Here is a 23,551-nt window from a genome sequence, read left to right on the forward strand (position 1 = left end):
TTTTTACCGCAACGCAAGAAAGTTGCATTGCAAACCGATTTTAACATTAGAAAGTCCTATTGACTTTCACGATACAAACGTGCGCGTTTCTATCCCACCAATTTACTGTGAGCAGCAGCATTGCAATGCGAGATTATTCTAAAATAAAGCATTGCTGCCGCCCAAAAATGGGATTTTCTCACCACTGTGAAGGCGCCCCCAAAACACGATTTTACCATGATTTTCTTGCGGCAAAATCGCGATCGCCCATGTGAAATTACCCTTAGGGTACATTCACATGCAGTGGAAATCCTGCAGATTTTCCGCATCGGAGATTCTGCAGTAAATCCGCAGCATTTCTGCATTGAAAGCCGTTGCAAAATTCGAGCATTGTAAGTGTTCGATTTCCCGTGAAATTGCGCAGCGTAATGTGCAATTACGCGAGGATAGGGTGTGCATTTAAGCATCACCCATAGACTCCTATGGGGCCCTTGGTCTGCAAATGCGCAAATTTGCGCACGCATCTACGTGCAACTATGTCCGTGCGAGTCCGCCCGTAGACACCTTTTGAGGCCATTATAGATAGATGGGAGCCGTCACCCAACTCCTCAGATCATTTATAGACATAAAGTATCCTACAAATGTCACCACACTGCCACCAAGTGGACAGATGGCAGTGCTGCAGCTTCATGCAGAGTGTCCAGTAGCAGATGCCTTGTTTTAGATGGAAGCATTCGCCCCTCTCTGTCTCATCGCTCGTGTCTGACGGTATAGCGGACGCTCAGTTTTATATCCTACCACAAATCTGTAACTACAAGCCCAGTTATTGTTGCGGGGGCAGAATAGGAGGGTGGGGGGCTTCAGGTTAATTTGTAAGGACATTGCTCCCATTTTGTTACATGATGTATTATATCGTTCACATTCATTGCACCGGTGAATGACTAAATGATCGCCGCTCACACGCAGTAACGAGCAAACGATTATTTTTATGCCTGCATTAGCGAACTAATTCTTCTTCATCGTTCAACCGTTGTCGTGTTTACACTATACTCCTTCAGTGTAAAGGGCCTGAAGGCTTTCTGGTGTGAATTAGCCAAATTATAGTAAAGAAAATTTAAAAATTGCATTTTTATACTCCTAATCAACCTTAGTTTAAATAAAAAACGTAAATACTAAAAAATGCTCCAGAAATCGCCTCTTTCTGTCATGTAGACCCGTCAGGCTAAAAATATTATGAAAGCTCACTGACATTGGCGCATGTGCCCTATGTATTACTCATGTATTTCTCATAGGCGTAAAATACACAGGTGGGCCGCCTGCACACAACCGGGTCGGACCCCGCAGCAAAGTCCGACCCTGCGCCGGCACAAATGCGCAGTACAGATAATGCCGCACCGTGGCTAGGTGATGACGCGGATCCCGCGACCTTTCCGCAATGCTGATTGTAGAAGGGCCGCAGGTCGGATGGCTTACGTTGATTTCGATGGAAGCCGTCTGCTCAGAATCCGCCTTAAAGTAGAGCATGCTGCGGTTTTTCCCACTCGTGGGCAGGAAAGTGTTTTTACATAGCATGCTATAGCAGGTATTGGCTGCGGGATCTGGACGCCGACTCCGGATTCCGCAATGCAAATCTGGCCGTGTGCAGCCGGCGTAAATACATATGTACGTGTATTTGCTGTGCATGTTAAATCTCCATAGCCTATATTAGTAATTATATGCACCAAATTGGGGCATGCTGCGTTTTTTTTCACGTCGACTAAAACACTCTAGTCCTTAACGACTAAACGCTGTCCTGGGACCGGAGAGGGCGTATATTATCTGCCCTTGTTCTTTGCCGTCCCTCTGATCTTCCGGTTACAGGTCCGGTTTTAGGCCATCCAAGATGGCTGATGCAATTCTTAGACTACCTAATCCCTACAGTGCATTAGTAGTGTTAGACTATTAATGCACTATACCTACTCCCTGATTGGCCAGGGATGCTCACGTGATCTGCGTTGGCCAATCAGAGAGCAGTGTACAGTGTGCATTAAGACGTTAGACAAACTGCAGTGGCCATCTTTGATGGCTGAAAATGAGACCCGGGTCCGGCAGATTGGAGGGACAGCAGAGAAGTTCAGCTGCAAGTTATATACCCCCCTACCCCCTCCAGTCCTGGGACACAAGTGTCCCGAAACCAGAGGATCACTTTAAGGCGTTAAAAAAAACTTCATTCCTCAAGGTGGAAGGGCCGAGTCTTACAGAAATAGTACATTGGACCTTCTGAAGGGAAATAGGAACCAATCAAGCAAAAAAAAAAGGAAAACCAACCTACAACTTTTGTCTAATGTCTAAAAACTGGTGGTGGCGAAAAGTGGAGGCATCTATAATATAACCATTGACCAGGGCCATGTTTACGGCTAGGCATTGGAGGTCCAGTGCCTAGGGAGGGCAGTGACGTCCTGGAGGCGTTGCCAGCTGCTAGTAATACAAATCACACATACTTTTTTTGTAATTTACAATCCCACCAAAATCATGTATCCACAGGATAGGTGATATATGATTGATCACTGGACGTCTGAGCGCTGGGATCCCCAGGGGTCATGAAAAAGGCACTCTCAGAGTCCCCCTTAGTGAATGGAGTTGGACTCCATTGGATTCATGCATACCACCACTCCATTCACCTACAAGACTCAGCGGGTTACAATTCTCATGATCTATGGGGGTTTCAGCAGTTGGAACTCCAGCGATCAATCATGTATCCTGTGGGTAGGTGATAAATGATTTGGGTAGGAAAACCCCTTTAAGGCACCGTAGTTGGCAACAGCCATGCATATACTATATGGGACTATTATTTATGCCACACTATGGCACTATTATTTTGGTAGCATTTAATAATTTATTTATTACCCCACCAAGCTGGGTGCTTATTTTACTGACCTGGGAAGGATGGAAGGCTGAGTCAACCTTGAGCCGGCTACCTGAACCAAGCGGGAAATGAGCTTGCAACCTTCAGGTCTTGAGCGAGAGCTTAGGACTGCATTTCTCCTTAGCACTCTGCGAGGCTTGTTTCACTCACCCCTTGCACTCCATGCAGGTTCTAGCCTAAGGGGTATCCATACACCTTGAACCAACTGGCTTGGCTTCTCCCCATATTAATGACATCAGTCTCTATGTTATAAGGCACAGAGAGCCGAGGGCAGCGCCGACTGTAAATATTTCCCTGGTTACTACAACATTTTTAATTAAAAGTTAATATAATATTAACCACATTGTTAAAAATCCCCAAATGCCAATGTGCAGCCAGTACAATCTTATTACATGCTCACTGTGTAATAATTGCTTCCTGCCGAGAAGCTTCATTACATAATATAATTAGCGAAAAATATCATCCTATAAAGAAAAGCGTTTTTTAATTAGGTGTAAGTTTAATTACACTGAGACGTTAATTCTCCGTCTACTCCCCATACAAGATGTTTGTTGGCTCCTATCTTCATTAGTATTTCCAGATTTGCCCTCACTAATTGTATGTATAAAAAGAGCTTTTCATTTCAATTCTGGTTTATCTTAGTATTCTTGAAATGATAACCAGGATTAGGAAAACATGTCCGCTTTCTTCCAAAATCTGCCAAATATGTCCACAGGAGGGGTGTGATATTACAGTGTATTATATATGTGCATATATAATCTGCAGACCTTACAAGCAACATAGTGCCCCACACAGTAAGAGTACATCCTGTTGCCGCCAATAGGAATAGTGCCCCCATACAGTAATACCGCCGCATGGAGTAGTAATGTCCACATATATTAGTGCCCCCATTGTGATCCCATAAACTATTAGCTCTCCATTTGGACCCCAGTACAGTAATAATGCCTCCCTAGTGTCCTCATACAGTAATAGGGCTCAGAGGCGTAACTTGAAGCTTCTGGGCCTTGGTGCTAAATCTGTAACGGGGCCCCCAACTATAATGCTTTTTTCATAGTACTGGGCTCCCTATATGGAGAAGAGAGGCCTTATGGGCCCCCTAAGGCTCCTGGGCCTGGGTGCAACCGCATCCCCTGCACCCCCTATAGTTACGCCCCTGATAGGGCTCCTATATATTATATAGCCTCCAGTTTATGTCTTTGTAGAGTAATAGTGCCCCCATTCTGCCTCCATATAGTATTAGTGCCCATGTGAAGTAAAAGTGCCTCCATTATGCCCCCTATACAGAATTATTGCTTCCAGCATGACCCTATACAATAATAGTATCCCGATTGTGCCTCCTTAGGCCAGGCTCACACGAATGGGTTAGAATCCTTCGCAGAGAGTAATTGCAAATGATTGCGGGAGATTGCGGATGCGAGTGTTTTTCAACACAGTATCGTGCGCATGGAAGAATGATCTCTCTCTTCCTTTCAGCCAGCAGTCCAGCTTTGCCTTTAAAGTTGGGAGCATTTCTGCTGCTCACATGCAGTGTTAATTGCGTATGGGCGACGGAACACTCGCATCCATTGACTTCAATGGGGCCATCTGCAGCATCCGAGGAGCGGGCCCACAGCCGGGGAAGACAGTGGGGAAGAGGAAGACCTTGTCATGGGCTCTACCATCTCCTCCCACCAGGGGTAGCTCGGGACCTGACCCCGTTACTGCTGGGGGAGATCACAGGGATAGTAACCATGGGTTACCTTAAGTCCAGTTGTCACTCATGACGCCACCATTCCTTTTCCAGGGCTGGATCTTGCAAATGAATAAAGTAGTACAACACCGGAAGAGTATATTTTGAAACAAAACCGGGAGTGGTTCATCTTGTCCATTTACTTAAATGTTTGCATAAAGTCCCTAACAATTGCAGAACAGTTGTAGAAATCACAGTTCACAAGTACGACATCTCGGTGGAGCTCACAGGGCAATTGTACAATCCACAGTCCCAGTTATTTGTAGGTTCCATTACTCCCGGTACTCCCTTTCTCTCTCTCTCGACTGGCAACCAGTCACATTTTCTTTTTGTTTCACTATAAAGCGGCATCTCTCCCTTTCTCTTCCTCTCAGCACTCAGCAGAAGTACCGAGGGACCCAGGCTGAGCACAAGGAAGTCGCTCGGCCTCCTCCCTGCTCCACACACAGACCGGTCTGTTCAGTGTCCGTGTGGCTCACTCACTATCTGCCAGACTTCTTCACTCGACTCAACTCTCCCCTTGCATTCTTTGCAAATACATATATATATATATATATATATATATATATATCACTATCACATGACCACAAACGATGCACACACAACGTTACATTTTCCAGTCATGACCAAGACATTAACTCTTTCATGCTTGTAGACATCCAATACACATACCTTGATGCAATCTACAAACAAGACACTGATAAGACATTGACATGAGACAGACATAGAACATTCTGGAGGGGCCCCACTAACTCTGGGCCACTACACAGCTGTGCGGAATCTGCGCTAAATTAGTGCCCACATTTTACTGCAGATCATCTGCGCGGATGGCGATCGAGGATTCCGCAATTTAAATCCACCCGTGTGAGCCTAGCATTACTGTAATAGCGCTCCACTTGTGCCCTCATAAACTAATAGTGCTCCCACTGTACCCTCATACAATATTAGTACCTCCACTGTACCCTAATATATTAGTGCCTCCACTATGCCTCTATACAATAATTATGCCCCCACTTTGCTTCTAAGCAATATTTCCTCCATATAGCAGTATTGCCCCACTGTGCCCCTGTATAACAGTGCTCACATTGTGTCAGAAACCCACCTATCACCGTACCTACAATGAAATGGCCCTTTCCACAGCCTGCAGCCCAACTCAGGTGGCACGATGCCGTGACGTCATTGCACCACCTTAGCCACCCAGAAGCCTGTAGGCTTATGACTAAATTAAGTAAAGGGCAGGGAACCAATGGCTTCAACTAAATATGGTTTCAATCGAAAGTAAGGGTTGACTGGGGATCTTCTCTAGGCCGGTCGCACCCCATTCAGCCATGATTGTTACGCCCTTCACTCCGATCTCCTTCAGAACAAATGTCTCAGTAATGTATAAATAGAGGAGCCTATACATCTTCCTGCTGAAGGTCTTCTACTGGAATGACGGCAGAACTAAGATTATAAATTGTATAGTCACTGACTGATTTGGGTCTACCGAGGGCGGAGGAATTTGTATTGCAAATCATGGAGAAATAATAGCCCTTGGTGCAATGTGACAGATGTATATCTACAAGCAGTCATCACTCATGTAGTCATCCGAGCTGCCGGCTGGACGCTGCAAAGAAGATACAGAGCTTCATTCCCAATGGACAGGAATATCATCATCTGGCTGGGTTTTTGTTGCCTTACCAACAAGGGAGAATGTGAGAACAATTGAAAGCAGAATCTAAAAATGTGCTTAACATTAAAAAATAGTCACTGTAATAATGAATAAACTTTATAAACTATCACCCAATTAGCGGTAAAGTATAAAACTACCTACAGAACTTTGTATCTACAGGGAAGGCATCTGCTACATTTTTTTGCTAGTGAAACATAAACAATATTTCTGCACAGTTTTTTTATTTTCTGATTATAGACTTTTTAAAATTCTATTTTCTGTACACTAAAACATAACCTTTATTAACCCCGTAACAAACACCATAAATTTATGGCACTTCGTCATGGGCTTTAATAGCGGCTAATGGTAAAATTATGGTGAGAGATTAAAGCTCCCTCTCCTGCAATGTAGCAGAAGCAGGTCTGGTCCTCGGCTGTTAGTTACAGCCGAGCCGAGGACCCAGAGGAGAAGTGTTTTTAACTGCTTCTGTCTTCTCCTTTACAGGCTACATAGTACTCAATGAGCACTATGTAGTGAAGAGAGAAATCTGAAGTTACACTTCTGCTATTCCACACAGCAATTACATGACCGCTGACTGCCCCCTGCTAAGGCAGAGCTGCTGTTAGGCTGGCTACCTGTGTCTTCCACTATCTTGCTATTGCCAGCAGACAAGGCGTCGCTCCACTCCTCCTATAGGAATAGACTCTAACTTCCACCCTCCATCAGCACTGCAGGAGGTAATCCTCTCTAGTGCTCTCAGCTCAGCTGCATAGAGAAAATGTGTATGGAGAGCAGCATCAAGTAGAAGCTATTTCAGAAAGACATCCTGGAATCTTCAGCTGCAGGGTAATCAGCTATTACCTCCCTATTTAGCTGAGCTTGGGATTCTCCTTCCTTTGCCCGAGTGTTGGTGTTAGTTTGTTCCTACTCCCAGCAAAGCATTCTGTTTCTGATTCCCGTGCAACGACCTTGGACCTGTTATTTGCATTTTGCTTGAACTCTGCCTGCCCCTACCTTTTGGACTTGTTACCCGGACCTTGCTTGTATGCCACTATTGGACCACATCCTAACTGTTTGCTTTGGCCTGTGTCATGGTGCGTTGCACCAGTGCCGCCGACTCCCATGGGTCAGCTGCCAACTACATCGGGACTATTCCAGGAGCAAACGCCCGCTGCAAAGGCCAGATCCTTGTACAGGGGTTAAAGGGTGAATACCAGGGAGCCGTCAGGATAATGCCCTCAGGTCTAGCCCAAAGTCAATCTATTTAGTTGGCACAGTGGATCCAAACCCACTGATGATAGCAGCTGCAGTGTCCTAGAAGACCGCGATCAGCTCTGTTAGTGACTACTGTTTAATACCAGCCGATAGTAAAAATAATGCGCGAGATTAAAGCTCCCTCTCCTGCAATGTAGCAGAAGCAGGTCTAGTCCTCAGCTGGTAGTCACAGACGAGGACCCAGAAGAGAATGCAGGCTACAAAGTACTCAATGAGCGCTCTGTAGTGAAGAGACAAAGCGCTATTCGACTCGGCAATCACGTGACCAGCGGGTGCCCCCTGCCACAGCAGAGCTGCAGAGTCCTAGCAGACCAGATCTGCTCTGTTAGTCACTACTGTCACACTAGGGGATGTTTTCTCCTGCAGCTGGGGCTCCTATGCATCCTGAGGATAGGTCATCAATAGTGTAGCGCTGGAAAACCCCTTTAAGAACTTTACAACCTTAGGCCACATCTGTGCTTCAGAGCCTCCGGCGCAGATCCAGCACAAATTTCGGGTGGCAACTGAACAGTCTCCATTATAATTAGTGAGGTCCATCTGGCACCGTTAGCATTTGCCGGATCCAGCACTTCCAGTATTTTCGTTGTTTAACTCCTAAAATGGAGCTAAACAACAGCAATCATAATGGAACTTCAAAGTATGAATATGTATGAAAGTGGCCTTAGACCACCAGGGATATACTCATTACTAGCCAGGACCACCACGGATTCTACACACTATGGTGCATGCGTAGCACTCCGCTTTCACTATTGTTTTTGTGCCGCCCTCTACTGGCTATAATAGCTCAGTTACGATGGAGCTGTCATTGGTGGACCTACGGCTGTTATTCTATTGGCATGTGTTGAGCCTATGTTATGGTGTCATTATATATTTGAGCAGTATGGCTGTGATATGTGTAGAGTATAGTAGCATTACCTACATACGCTAATTATGTCTATGAACTCCATGATGCCTCTATTTGTATATGTGTGAGTCTCATATACATAAGGGCTTATTCACACGAACTACAAACTCGGGCGGGTTTTGTGAAATGCGATGCGTACAAAACTTGTATAAATATGAACACATGAGCAAAAAAGATCACAGTATTTTCTATTTTCGGGCGTTCCTGCGGAAGGAAGCGCCCGCTGTTTTCTATGGAACCTTGGAAAAAAAAACACGTGGCATTCACATTCCATGCAATGTTAGTGTGATTATTTTTTTTTTTTTCCCATTGAAGTCTATGGGATACACCTGTGTTGCTTTGCACAGCAAAGGTCCCCATAGAAGTCAATGGGGGATGTGCAAATGTGCACATTGTATGCAAGGAGTAGCGTGAAACACGGCGTAATTCTGCATGGCGTACGCTTGTATTCATACTATAGCATCCCTTGTTTAATGAGCAATTTTTATGAGCATCTTATAAATATTCCGTCAACCGGCATATTGTAAATTACAATTCATATCCGGCACATAATTCCCTAACGGAAAATGTAATCAAAATCCACGGAAGGTCGTCTTGAAGCATTTCTGACGAGATTAATTACCCCAATAAAAGGGCTAAAATGTCTAATAAATCTTTATGAAAAATAATTAATATTTTATTGTATACCCATGCAGCATCCGTGCTGCTGTAATTCACCATTAAATGGAGGTTTTGGCTCCTACTTCTAGATCTCCGTGCCTGTATCCTGTAGCCAAATACTTAATGTACCCACTACATAACCAAACAACACTGTGTATCATTAACTAGTTAATGCCCATGTCATAATACAGATGTGTCCACCATTACCTTGGCTTGCATTTCATTGAGGGCTCATTCACAAGGGCGATAAACTTGTGCGAGTTTTGTGTGATGTGAGAGGTACAAAACTCGCACGAATATGGAACCCGTTCTTTGCAATGGCTCTATTTATATGAGCGATGTTTTTCCTGCAACAAGAAGGAATCGCCCATTACTTTCTATGGGATCTGTAAAATGATGTGCATGCAAGTGCGATGCAATTTTTACCGTTGAAGTCTACGGGAAGCGATCTTTTCATGTGCGTGAAAATCACAATATCATAAATGCAATGTGATGTATTGTTTAAGCTAAAACGCATAGTCTCGCATCCAGAATCGCAAGTTTCTCAGACCAATATCGCGCTCGCCCGTGTGAATGTAGTCTAAGGCCTTAGTCAGACGGGCGTTTTTAGCCGCGATTTGCGCATGCGCATGCGTCCGGCGATTTTATAAAACCATTGCTTTGCAATGGTATCGGACACATGAGCGCTTTTTATGCGCTCGTCCGATAAATTATAGAACAGAAATCGCAGATCGCACCTATCTGCGATCTGCGATTCCTGTTCTCTTCTCTATATGCGCTCAATGGGGCCGGCGGCAGCAGCGCCGACCCCATTGAGAACATATAGAAGACAAATCATTCTTCTCTGCCACAGCTGTAACAGAACGATGTTTGCCCATTGAATTCAATGGAGCGGCAATACAGCCGCTCCATTGAAAGCAATGGGCTGCCGGCGTGCGCGGGGTGAATTGTCGGGAAGGGGTTAAATATATAAGCCCTTCCCTGCAATTCATCCTAAAATGTGTTAAAATAAAAAAAAATTGTATACTCACCTTTCCGCTGCAGCCGGAGTCCAGCCGCGGCCGCTGTCAGTTCTCCTGAACTGCTTCTCGGCACTATTCAGCCGGCGGGGCTTTAAAATCCCCGCCTGCTGAATGATCTGCCTCTGATTGGTCACAGCCCTGACCAATCAGAGGCCGGTTTCACTCACACACCCATTCATGAATTCATGAATGGGTGAGTGACTGCTGCCTCTCAGCGCTGAGCCAATCAGGGGCAGGTCTGACTCACATCCATTCATGAATTCATGAATGGGTGTGAGTGAGGCATGCCTCTGATTGGCTCAGCGCTGAGCCAATCAGGGGGCAGGTCTGACTCACACCCCCTTCACACCCACTGCAGGACGGCCGCGCGGAGCTCCGGCTGCCGGGAGAAGGTGAGTATACAATTTTTTTTTACTTTTACACATTTTAGGATGAATTGCAGGGAAGGGCTTATATATTTAAGCCCTTACCGACAATTCATCCCGGGCTCGCCCGCAGCGCATTGCTTTAAATGGAGGCGGCTCTATTGCCGTCTCCATTGAATGCAATGCGCTGGACAGCTCCGGCCCGTTTCTAATGAAACGCGGCTAGGAGCAGATTTTCGGGCGATTTTCGGGCGACTTGCGCGCACCGGTCACACGATTTGCGGATGCGCATCCGTCATGCGATCCGCAAATCGCGCGAAAAAACGCCCGTCTGACTAAGGCCTAAAGGGGTTTTCTGGGACTAAGGCTTCATTCACATGGACGTGGCTGTTTTGCAGCGATCTAACGCTGGCCAACAGTTGTAACCATCTGAAGAATTGGATTCCAATGCATATGTTCAGATGGGCGATTTTTGGGAGCGTAACATTGGCTGGCCTGGAAAAAATAGTTCATACGGAGCGCATTCCAGCCGGCCGCTTTTACGCTGGCCGGTATAGATAGGTCTGGAACTATCTTCGGCTGGAATACAGTGGCTGGTCCCATAGACTCCTACGGGAGTTGACAGAAAAGGGAGGTGGAAGGGAGTTTAGCAGCAGCTCTGCTAAACTCTCTCCCCCTCTTCGCCCCTTACCCGCTGCTAGCAAAGGGAGAGGGTGGGATATTAGCAGACTAGCTCCTGCCCCTTCCTGCCCCCTTCCATTGCCGACAGTCGGCAAGAGGTGGAGAGGGAGAGGGGGTTTAACAGAGCTAAACTCTCTCCCCCTGAAGGGCAACAAAACGAGAGATGCAGCCACGACCTGTTGGCGGCTGCCTCTCGTTCATGGGATTTTCAGCCATGATGCGGCCGTGACACGTGCAGCCAGAAATTGCATTGTGGGTGTGAAGAAGCCCTTAAAGAGTTTTTTGGGTATTTAATATTGATGACCTATCTTCAGGATAGGTCATCAGTGGAAAATCAGCAGGGGACTACTGCTCTAGATCCCTGATCTGATTCTTCGACCCGTTCTTAGTGGAATTGTACCAGACGACTTCACTGCCATTGATTTCAGTGGGAGTGAAGCCTTCTATTATACTTCTGTCACCCAACCCCAATAAGGACGTTGTGCCCTGCTGCACTGACATTGGCTGGAGGATCAGCTGATTGGTGGGGATCCCGAACGAAGGGCCCCCACTGATCAACTATTGTTGATCTGTCCTGAGAATAAGTGAGAACACTCGGACAGCTCAATCCTGCGTCCCATCTTAACACTGGTCACAGTTAAAGGGGTTGTCTGAGTTGTAAGACTGGACAACCCCTTCCCCATGCAGTAAAATAACAAATGGTGATATACTCACATCTCCCTCCCACTGTATCCCCGCGGTTCCTCACTCCGGTCTCCGATCGATCATCGAGCTCTGTTATTGGCTGCAGCCCCTATGACGTCTCATAAACTGGGAAGGACTGCAGCTATAAACTGAGACCAGGGTGGGTGATCGAGTGCATGGGGAAGGGGTTGTCCAAAGTTCTTACAACTTTGACAACTTTTTTCAGCCTGACTCGGACCACGCCACATTTTGCACAGTAAGCCTCTTGGGTCCTTGATCGATATTTCAAATGCTACAAAACTTTTATAAGCCTCCCTCCATACAAATAAGTTTTACAGGAGGGAAGTTTATGCTCTTGTTTTATTTAGGTATCCTTAGGGGCGCATTTCTAGTAACTCCGTCATTTTCGGAGTTTTACATTTGTGACCTTTGGTTGACTTCATTTTTATTGTATTTTCTTATTGTTTGTACTACTAGTATCTATAAGAATGATTGATATACATGTATAGTATATACTTTTGGTTAACCATCTGTGCATGCATGTCTGTTGTGTGGCACGAACCATCCCTTATGGAGGTCTTTATGTGTTGTCTTCCTATATCCTATATAATAAGTTGACGCAGTGTTTATTTTTCACACTTTTGTCTTCCTCCTTCCTTCATTTTTCTCTCTGTATCCTTTCTAACTTGTCTGTTCCTTTATACACTCATATATGTTGTATTATGTGCTATCTGGTGAAGGGGCTTATTGCTCCGAAACGCGTTATACTCACTGTCTATTATTGTAAGATCACAGGTTCAAGCCTTGACTTCGTAGTTTGGTCTTCCCTACCAAACTTGTGTGCCATACCCTGTTTATCTTTTTGCTGTTACCTATTCTGTAGGCTTTGTCTACAAGTTGCAGCAGTGTTATCTGACTAGTTCCTTTTAATACTGTGACCATATAGAAGAATAAAGGGTATTTTTCTACTTTAATTGTTTAAATCGCAACTTAATATCTCATTGCACAAACCTGCAGTCCAGTACTCGGGTGTCGTAGCCACTCTTTGTGCCCCCATAGCAGGACATCAAACCCAGGCTCCTCAAAAAGTTGTGTAGATTGTGGCGGCTATAGGTACTGCAGGGGAAATATAGCTTTACGTGACGGCCATTCATACGAATGACCATTCATTGACTGTATTGCAGGGGAGTGCCTTATCTACCGGAGTGATGTCCACATGCCCGAGTAGGATATATGGGCAGGGATGTCATCCTAAAACAACCTCTTTAAGGGAATGCTCACACATAGCGGATTGGCTGTGGATTTTCTCATGCATTTTGGTGCAGATCTGCTGCGGATTTCACCCTTTCAATTTAAATTCAACTGAAAAAGTGAAATCTGCTGCAGATCTGCACCAAAATCTGCAGCGAATTAAAACAATGGGCACTGCGATGCAAGAGTATGCAGAAAGACAGGATGTGCCACGATTTGTTTACCGCATCGTGGTGCGAAGCCGGAAAACAACACTCATGTGTATGACCCCATTGAAGAATGGAGTTCATATTCATGCGGAATTTGTGCGTCTAGCAAAGCACAAGTCTCATAGATTTTCTTGCCCGTGTAAAGGCGGCTTAAGGGTAATTGTATCTTCACAAGGTGGAATTCACCATGGCATTTTCTGCAGAGAATTCCACCTCAAAAACAGTGTCAAAATTTGTGCCATTCTGACATGTTTTTTTTGCGCGGACCCTTGTGAGGAATTTGCTCTGTCAATGGGCAAAATTTTGGTGCAGAAACAAGAGTTTATGCATCAAGAGGTAACGTGTCAGTTCTTGATGTGGAAACACAATTTCCATGTATATATACCTCACAGGGATGGTGCCCATCGATAAGGCACATTTCGTTCACAGATCCCTGCCAAAAACCGAATCAGAAAGATTTGGATTTTAGAGGCAGAATTCACATGTAATGTTTCCTCTGTGATTTCCGCCATGGGAACATACCCCAATTCAGAGGCGTTTCCATGTGTTTACACTTGTAGCAGTGACATGTCACTTCTTGATGCAGAAACGCATGGTAAGGGGATTTACTGCATCACATTTCTGCATGTGGATTTTGCCCGATGATGATACAAATACCCCATGTGGATGCATACTAAAAACCCTGGCATAAAGTCATGGATTTGTATGCATTTTTTAGAAAACTCTGCTGCGATTCCCCTAAGGGTACGCTTACACACAGCGGATTTGGTGTGGATTTTCAGCAGCAAAAAATCCACATCGAATTCCGCCTCCAAATCCACATCAAAATCAGTATCATTGATTTTAACGTGATTTTGATGTGGATCCGCAACGGACTTAACCCCTTCAAAGAGCAAAATCTGCTTCAAATCCACATGAAATCCGCATCACAAATTTTGTTGTGAATGTTGGCGTGGGTCCGCACCAAAATCCACTATATGTGAACCACCCTAGAGGGGTCATGTGAGGAGCAAAAATGATATTCGAATCTTGTAATCACTGTATAAAAAGTCATACTCGCCCAATATCCCGCTGACCCTGTTGCAGCGGGGCTTAGTTTCCCATTGTACCCTTCCTCAGGCTCCATGGATGATGCCCATCATTGGGACAAGTAACTCTGGCTGTATTTAAATCCAGATCAGCCAGTACTTGACTGCGGTGGTCACACGCCCCTATGCCAGGGTATTATAATTGGAACCGGAAGTGCAGCTACTCGCCGTTATAACAGGAGCTGCAGCGGGTCTGGTGGGGCGAGTATGACTTTTTAAAATGTTTTCATACTGCACTGAGATTTCCAATTAATTGTTGCTCCCCAGACCGCCCCTTTAATATCAATGATCGGAACAATAGACGGTACAAAGTGATTGAAAATAACCTTGGACAGCGTTCACCTACTGACTGTGATGCAGCCTGGAGATGAGAGCCCTCTCGGGTGCGGTATAAAGCCCACATTTTAGCACTCGCCTGTAATAATTGATCGGAGGCTCTGGTCCTATCGGCAGGTGGCAGATCTATTGATATTGTAATGATGACTGCCAAGGGACGATGGATGTTGGAAAGCATTAGAAGACTTCAATTACACAATGCAACTAGAGCAGTAAATCACGGCCAGCGCCGTTTGCTGTGTTCCAATCAATGAGACCTATTAAGGGCTTGTTAGAATGAAATGAGAAAGAAACTTGCCTGCATTGTTTATATGTATTGCGTCTTGTCTTTGTCATTCCTCGCATTTGGAATGTTCATATTTTTATTAGATTTGTGCAGTTTCGTGATTATTTTTATTTCATCAATGTATCTACAATAAAAATATGAAGAGACTTTGCAAACAGATTTTATATGATCTATCGTTTTATGTATACAGCTCCTATGCAGACCTATGTGTTTTCAAAATGCTATGATTTTCAATGTAATTAGACCAGAAAATTGACATAAATACATTGAAATCTGCCTTATTGTGTCTAATTCTCACAGCTCACCGGATCGGGACCAGGGTGACATCACAGCGTCAGCTCCGGCTCACAATGGTGCATGCTCAGTGTCATTCTAGTGCTGGATGCTGACATGAGCACTTCTCTTCTGTTTTGAGGTTGGATTGGTTGGCTGGGAGGTGTGTGACCCAGCCGGCCAATCGATGCTTGCCTGTACACATTATTATTATTCCGGTTCCTCCTCACTGAGGACGCTGGTTATACTTCTTGCTTGAAGGTGTTTCTAGTCAAGTCCACGTCTCCTGTTGCGCCTCACAGTTTAGACAAGTCTGTTTGGCGTTCATGCTGTCTGGGGTGTTGTAACATCTATCACCTGTCTATTGCTATCTTTTGCATTGAGTTTACAAATGAAATCAAGTTTATTTAACATCTGCTCTGCAAATATTGTTATTCATGGTAGTTAACATTATCCCTGTTCCCTACTATGGAGAGTCAGGGTTGCCCCAAGTTCCTAATGTGGGGTTGCCCTCATTAGGGCGAGTGCTCCGCTTTTAGGTTGGGGCTCTTCGCATGAGTAGGTTAGGGCCAGGTTTACCCCAAGTTCCTGATGTGGGGTTGCCCTCATTAGGGCGAGTGCTCTGCTTTTAGGTTGGGGCTCTTCGCATGAGTAGGTTAGGGCCAGGTTTACCATTTACCCAGTTTTTAGTTTTGTTAATAATATATTGTGCTCTCGCCTTAGTATATTATGTGAAAATCCATCATTTTAGGACAATAAATTGCATTTGATCAGGATGAAGTGTTTGGAACCCAGCTCAGATGTAACACTAATAATTTTATGCATGCCACTGGTCCTCTACTGGTAACAACGATACCGTGTTTCCCCCAAAATAAGACAGTGTCTTATATTAATTTTTGTTCAGAAAGGTTTAACTTTTTTACATGTATAGCTGCCTGGACACTATTTAAATTGACTTTTTTAATTAACTGTTAGCAGGGCTTAATTTTGGAGTGGGGCTTATATTTCAAGCATCCTCAAAAAGCCTGAAAAATCATTTTGCAACCTCAAAAATTCTGGAAAATCATGCTATGTCTTATTTTCAGGGGATGTCTTATTTTCAGGGAAACAGGGTATAAACAAACAAACTTGATACAGAAGATGATCATACCCCCTATCATGGGCTTTAGAGCAGTCAAGTGCCCTCCTTCTATGGTACACTCAAAAGATCCTATGAAGACCAGGGCATAGCAAAATAGCCTATTGACAATATTACCCACCATAAGGTATCCCTCTAAGTAAAAAATATTCTTTATTGATCTGCATTAAAACTTATATATAGGGTAATTTTAAAAATCCAGTTGATTCCACACGGCTAGTGTACAGTCCTATCAACTACACTAACTGGTACAATATCTGATAACTAACCTGTTTCCCCCGAAAATAAGCCCTAACCTAATTTTCGGGGAGGTTTGAAATATAAACTATATCCCAAAAATAAGCCCTAGTTACACTACATAAAAAAAGAATACATTACCTATCAGGCTCAGTCCAGCTCCCTCCCTCTGCTCTCTAGAGGTTTGGTGCGGTTCTCGCAGTCTTCAGCCACGCGTAACACATCATTACTGGTTACAGGATTCATAAATCCAACCTCCAGGATGCAATGACTGTGATCAATTCTTCAGCCAGTTAATGCAGCGCTGGATGAACCAATGTGATGGCTGTGATTGGCTGTGGCTAAGGCAATTCATAAATCCAGCCTCTACAACGCGATGGCTGCTGATTGGCTGAGCAGCGGTGGAAGAAACAATCAATGCAGTGCTGGATAAACCAATGACAGCCATCACATTGGTTCATCCAGCGCTGCATTGATTGGCTGAGCAGCGGTTGAAGAACCAATCATAGCCATTGCTTCCTGGAGGCGGGATTTATGAATCCTGTAACCAGGAAGTGATGTCGTATGAGTGGCCAAGAACTGTGAGAAATGCGTCAGAGCTCTGGAGAGCAGCGGGAGGGACCTGGACCGAGCCTGCTAGGTAAGTATAATAAGACCTAGTGCCTCTTTGGGGGCAAAAATTAATATAAGAAAGGGTCTTATTTACAGGAAAACCACGGTACTGCTGTGTCCTCAACATTGGTCTAGCATATATGGCTAAAAGAAAACACAGGGTTCCAACTACAAGAAAAGAACCAAAGTAACGAAGTATAATTGTGTAAATATAGCTGTAGGGGTTACTGAATGTTAACACACAAAAAGCCACCAACACGTTTCACCACCTCAGTAGCTTCATCAGGGGAATGGGGTAAAATGGGGTTATGAGAAGTACTCCACAGGTTGTAGTTTTTTATAACATGGCTGATAATTTTGTTCCTTTGTCTTCACAGGCGTGCCACCGATAACAGATTATCTCATAGACGGCAAACACTGCTTCGGGAGAAGGGCAGAAGACAAGCCAATAGAGGACCAGCTTACATGTTTAGTGACCGCTCTACCAGCCTTACAGCAGAAGAAGAGCGGTTTTTGGACGCAGCAGAATATGGTAACATTCCTGTCGTTAGGAAAATGATGGAAGAGTGTCACACTTTAAATGTCAATTGTGTGGATTACATGGGTCAAAACGCTTTACAATTAGCTGTCGCCAACGAGCACTTGGAGATTACAGAACTTTTACTTAAGAAAGAAAACTTGGCCCGGGTGGGGGATGCTTTGCTTTTAGCCATCAGCAAAGGATACGTGCGGATAGTAGAGGCCATACTGGGACACCCATCGTTTGCAGAAGGGAAGCGGCTCACCACAAGTCCAAGTCAAGCTGAATTCCAACATGATGACTTCTACGCCTACGATGAAGATGGAACAAGGTTCTCTCAAGACATCACTCCCATTATTTTAGCTGCTCACTGCCAGGAATATGAAATAGTTCATACACTTTTAAGGAAAGGAGCTAGGATTGAGAGGCCTCATGACTATTTCTGTAAATGCAATGAATGTAATGAAAAACAAAAACATGACTCTTTTAGCCATTCCAGGTCCAGGATTAATGCATATAAAGGTCTCGCGAGTCCGGCCTATCTGTCTTTGTCTAGCGAAGATCCTGTTATGACGGCTTTAGAGCTCAGCAACGAGCTGGCCGTGTTAGCAAATATAGAAAAAGAATTCAAGGTGGGTAGAGTCCATGAGTGTCAACCAAATTCATAAACATGTATATAATCATGGGAACGCTATTGTGTTGGGGAATGGGGCTTGAGGGTCTACAGTATAAGACCTATATACTACATTTGAAGACCATTGCAAAGAAGCACTGGAAAATTGCAAGCAAATAGGAATAAGGGTACAAAGTTGAGGTTATGGGATTGCTGCGCTCAGAAATGTATGGCTTATATGTATGTCACATGACTATATTTTGCATAGATAGCTCGAAGCCACGCCATCTCCATAGTCATTTGTTACTGTCTGTTGCTTACGTCCTATTGACCATAACCCCTAACTGAAGAACTCTTCTGTTCACCACTGAGCAGGATATGTCCCATTAAAGGGGATCTGTCAGATGTATATGAGGGCTAGTATAAGAAAGAGGAGGAAACACTTGAGTTCAGGAATATATAGTCTTCTATGACCTAACTCTGTATTTTGATATATAAAGCCGTTTTAATGTTGCCAGGATTGCCAACTTAGAGAGGAAGCCTGTGTGTCCTCCTTCTTCCACCCACTCTGAGGCCGAGCTCACGCGAATGGGTTGGATTCTGGAAGACCTGCAAGTGTTCGTGGAAACAAATTGTGAATGGTTGTATATGCATGCGGTTTTCTGCTGGATATACGTGTATGGTAGGGTATTATCCACGTGGAAGAAAGCTCACAAGCAGGGAATGACAACAGAGAGTAGCCCAACCCACTGGAACCACCATTCTCTCGCCCAGGCGACATTCCCTTGTGCTGTCGTAGTGAGATGTTCTGAGAACCTTCAGGATGGGATACTGCTTTCTTGACTGGTTTATACTACTTATTTGGGAAGTAGTATAAACCACTTCTTCTTCTGCAGGAAGAGCCCAGAAGAGCAAGTGGAGGTTGCAGATAGCCGTCTGGAAGGTGTGTTGCTCTCCAGACTCTGTACTGCATTGTATGCCCACAAATTCCTGCTCTCTTTATACCATTTGTCATCTGGTCTTTTAGTAGCTTGCAAGCGAATCTGCGTCCAATATGTAGTGTATCATATGCATGGACGGTGATCCTGCAATCCGCACTTCAAATCTATTTGTGTGAGACTGGCCATAGAGTATGCCTGTGAGTACCTCCTTTCTCTGCCACCACTCATAGAGAAAGCCTATGAGAATGTCAAGAAGAGTATCCGATGTCATTTGGGCCAAAGCAGGAGCAAAAGGTATTAACATATGGAAACAGGGGCGTAACTATAGAGGGTGCAGGGGATGCGGTTGCAACCGGGCCCAGGAGCCTTACAGGGCCCATAAGGCCTCTCTTCTCCATATAGGGAGCCCAGTACTATGAATAAAGCATTATAGTTGGGGGCCCTGTTACAGGTTTTGCATTGGGGCCCAGAAGCTTCAAGTTATGTCTCTGTGCAGCATGGTTTAGGTATGGGTATGGGTACAGATACAGATAGAGGGGGGGCCCCAGCTCACCTTTTACATCAGGGCCCCTGAGCCTTTACTTAAGCCCCTGTATGGAAATAAATACTACCAGTACTTCTGATTCTTGCTCAGGTGTCCAATTAGTTTTGTTAGGCTAGTGTAAGCAGTGCTGTGGCCCCTTTCATTGTACTTATCACTGAGAAGGTCAGACCTGGTACAATATAAGGCCTCGATCCCAGATCCACTGTAACGATACATGAAACTGAAGAAGTTTCAGCATTCACAGTACTAGTGAATTATTCGAGGAATCATTATTATCATCTATTACAAGGATGTCAAACTCATTTTCACCGAGGGCCACATCAGCCTTACGGTGGCCTTCAAAGGGCCGATTGTAATTGTATAGTAAGGACTTGTTCACATGGGCGTATCTGTGCACGTGTTACTGTGAATAGAACCCATTGATTTTAGCAGGTTCATTCACATAATCGTATTTTTTCACACCATGCATAATCGCATGAAAAAAATAAGCTGCATGACCTATTTTGGTGCGTATTATGCATTGCGATAGGCCATTGAAAAGAATGTGTGGAGGCAACTGGGCAGTAAATACGCAGTGAACCTACGTATTTGCGCCCCATTTCGATGAGTCTGCGTTCTTTTTTGTGTGTGCAAATACGCAGTGTTTTTGCGCACATAAAAGCATGCCAGAGTGTTTGGAAAAATGTGGGTATAAGTGATTTTTGGTTGCACATCCTGAATGCACTTTGTGAACCAGCCCTAATAGTGACCCTCATAATGTTCACAGTAGTTATAGTGACACCCATAGTCGACACAGTAGTAACACTGACGTCTATACTGGCCACAGTCATAACAGTGACTCCCATAGTGGCCCAAATAGTAACAGTCTCCCGCATAGTGGCCGCAGTAGTAACAGTGAGGCCCACGGTGGCTGCAGTAGTAACAGTGACCCCCATAGTGGCCCAAGTAGTAACGGTGAGGCCCATGGTGGCTGCAGTAGTAACAGTGACCCCCATAGTGGCCCAAGTAGTAACACTGTCCCCCACAGTGGCCGCAGTAGTAACAGTGACTCCCATAGTGGTCGTAGTAGCAACAATGACTCCCATGGTGGCCGCAGTAGAAACAGTGACTCCCATAGTGGCCCAAGAAGTAACAATGTCCCACATAGTGACCGCAGTAGTAACAGTGACGCCCATAGTGGCTGCAGTAGTAACAGTGTCCTCCATAGTGGTCCCAGTAGTAACAGTGACTCCCATAGTGGCTGCAGTAGTAACAGTGTCCTCCATAGTGGTCCCAGTAGTACTAATGATCGCCATAGTGGCTGCAGTAGTAACAGTTACCCCCATAGTGGCCCAAGTAGTAACAGTGTCCTGCATAGTGTCGCAGTAGTAACAGTGACTCCCATAGTGGCCGCAGTAGTAACAGTGACTCCCATAATGGCCGAAGTAGTAACAGTGACCCCCATGGTGGCCACAGTAGAAACAGTGATTCCCATAGTGGCCCAAGTAGTAACAGTGTCCCACATAGAGACCGCAGTAGTAACAGTGACGCCCATAGTGGCTGCAGTAGTAACAGTGTCCCCCATAGTGGCCCAAGTAGTAACAGTGATTCCCATAGTGGCTGCAGTAGTAACAGTGTCCTCCATAGTGGTCCCAGTAGTAATAATGATCGCCATAGTAGCCCCAGTAGTAACAGTTACCCCCATAGTGGCCCAAGTAGTAACAGTGTCCTGCATAGTGGCTGCAGTAGTAACAGTGACTCCCATAGTGGCTGCAGTAGTAACAGTGACTCGCATTGCAGCCGCAGTAGTAACAGTGACTCCCCATAGAGGCCCCAATAATAAGAATTACACCTATAGTGGTTGCAGTGACCCCTTTAGTGGCCTTAGTAGTAATAATGACTCCCATAGTAACCGCAGTAGTAACAGTGCCCTTATAGTGGCCCCAGTAGTCATAGTGACCCATATAGTGGCCCCAGTAGTCATAGTGACCCCCATAGTGGCCTCAGTTGTCATAATGACCCCCATAATGGTCCCAGTAGTAATAGTGACCCTCATAGTGGCCCTTGTAGTAATAGTATCCCCCATAGTGGCCTCAGAAGTAATAATGACCCCCATAGTGGCCACAGTGGTAACAGTGCCCCAATAGTGGTCCCAGTAGTCATAGTGACCCCTATAGTGGCCCCAGTGGTAATAGTGTCCCCCATAGTAGCTCCGGTAGGAATATTGTCCCCCATAGTGGCTGCAGTAGTAACAGTAACCCCCAAAGTAGTCCCAGGGATGCTGCCTGGCCAGAGACCAATAGAGACCCACCTATTATCTTCTGGCTGGGCAGCATCCCTACAGGCTTTACACTCGCCCCGCCTGCAGCTCCGTCCCGGTGGCGCAGTGCCTTGTGTTTGGCACATGTGACCTATTACATAATATCATCAATTCTTGCGATAACCATATAATGAATTCAATGCATTCCTTTACACAATCAAATCCAGTGACACACAAGCTCCTCTTTTCAGCATCATATTATACAGAAAATGCTGAAAATTAATTAGTCACCTCTTAACCTAACAAGGTTTTTATCCTTTCCCCCTTCATTTTTACTACCAGCTACAAACCTCTACAAAGAGTCCTAATTGCAGATTTCTATCAGATGTGTCTCCATGTAACTTGGAAATCTGTAATTTGGCATGCCAGGGTCTGTGGCCGTGCATATATTGTCACTAGCGCGCCCGGGCCGTTACGTAAGCCTCAGTGAGGTGCATTGTGGGTCAATCATTACTTTTTTATGCAATGCACACAGATCTCGGTATAAAAGCTTCACAGTGCAGAAAGCATTAAAGCCACGATGGATGAAGTTTTATTTGAGAAGGTCATTTAAGACTTAAAATCAACTCGGAGCAAATAAGAGAGATTTGCCAGACATAAAATAGTCCATGAATATGCAAGCGGGGTTTATATTTGCATCGGAATCCATTGCTTGCGCGATACAGTATCAATTATGGACGGATGAGGATTGTAATTGCTGTTGGGGTTGCGAGGGCAATAATAGCTTTTTATGTGTTTAATAAAGGCGACGACATCCTGTAAATGGAAAAATAACACAAAAAAGCAAAATGATAAAAAAATATTAATTACAGTTACAATATTTATGCAAAATATGGAAAAATCGGAGCATGCAGGGCCATAGGTTGACAATGGGTTAACCTGCGGTCTTCCAATGATAGATTGATTTAGCTAATTAAAATGGATCAATGTACCACTTACTGTAAATTACGAGCCAATTAGAAGTCTTAGAGGAACGCCATGACCATACACAAGCACAATGCCTCCTACTGCCCTAGAAATGCCTTAAATGACTTGGGTTGTCATAATCAATAGATATTAACAGCTCTTGCCTTGAATCCCTTCCCCCGTCCTCTACTTTAAGGCAACGTATACTTTGGTAATCATTTTTATTCCTCCAATGCATAAAAGAATGAAGCCACTTTAAATAGACTTGATTTCAAATATCCAACCGTTTTGGGTATACAGCTCCTGTGCAGACCCACAAAGCAGTAAGTAAGCAAGAGGAGGAGGCAGTGTTAATGTTATCAAAGTCACAATTTTGAAATTTCAGGATTGCCTCTTGTGCTCTTTGAGTGATCTTAACAGGACGCCCACATCTAGGGTAGCAA

General features: G+C 44.7%; 1 protein-coding gene across 1 annotated transcript in view; it reads left to right on the forward strand.

Moving 5' to 3' along the window:
• Window positions 1-23,551, forward strand: part of TRPC6 (transient receptor potential cation channel subfamily C member 6) — a 175,272-nt gene that overhangs the window by 70,008 nt on the left and 81,713 nt on the right. Inside the window, exon 2 of the mRNA XM_066586559.1 lies at window positions 17,663-18,437. Coding sequence (XP_066442656.1) covers window positions 17,663-18,437 — 775 coding nt within the window. The remainder of the gene's footprint in view (window positions 1-17,662; window positions 18,438-23,551) is intronic.

This window comes from Eleutherodactylus coqui, chromosome 1, assembly GCF_035609145.1.
Source record: "Eleutherodactylus coqui strain aEleCoq1 chromosome 1, aEleCoq1.hap1, whole genome shotgun sequence".
NCBI classification, from domain to species: Eukaryota; Metazoa; Chordata; class Amphibia; order Anura; family Eleutherodactylidae; genus Eleutherodactylus; species Eleutherodactylus coqui.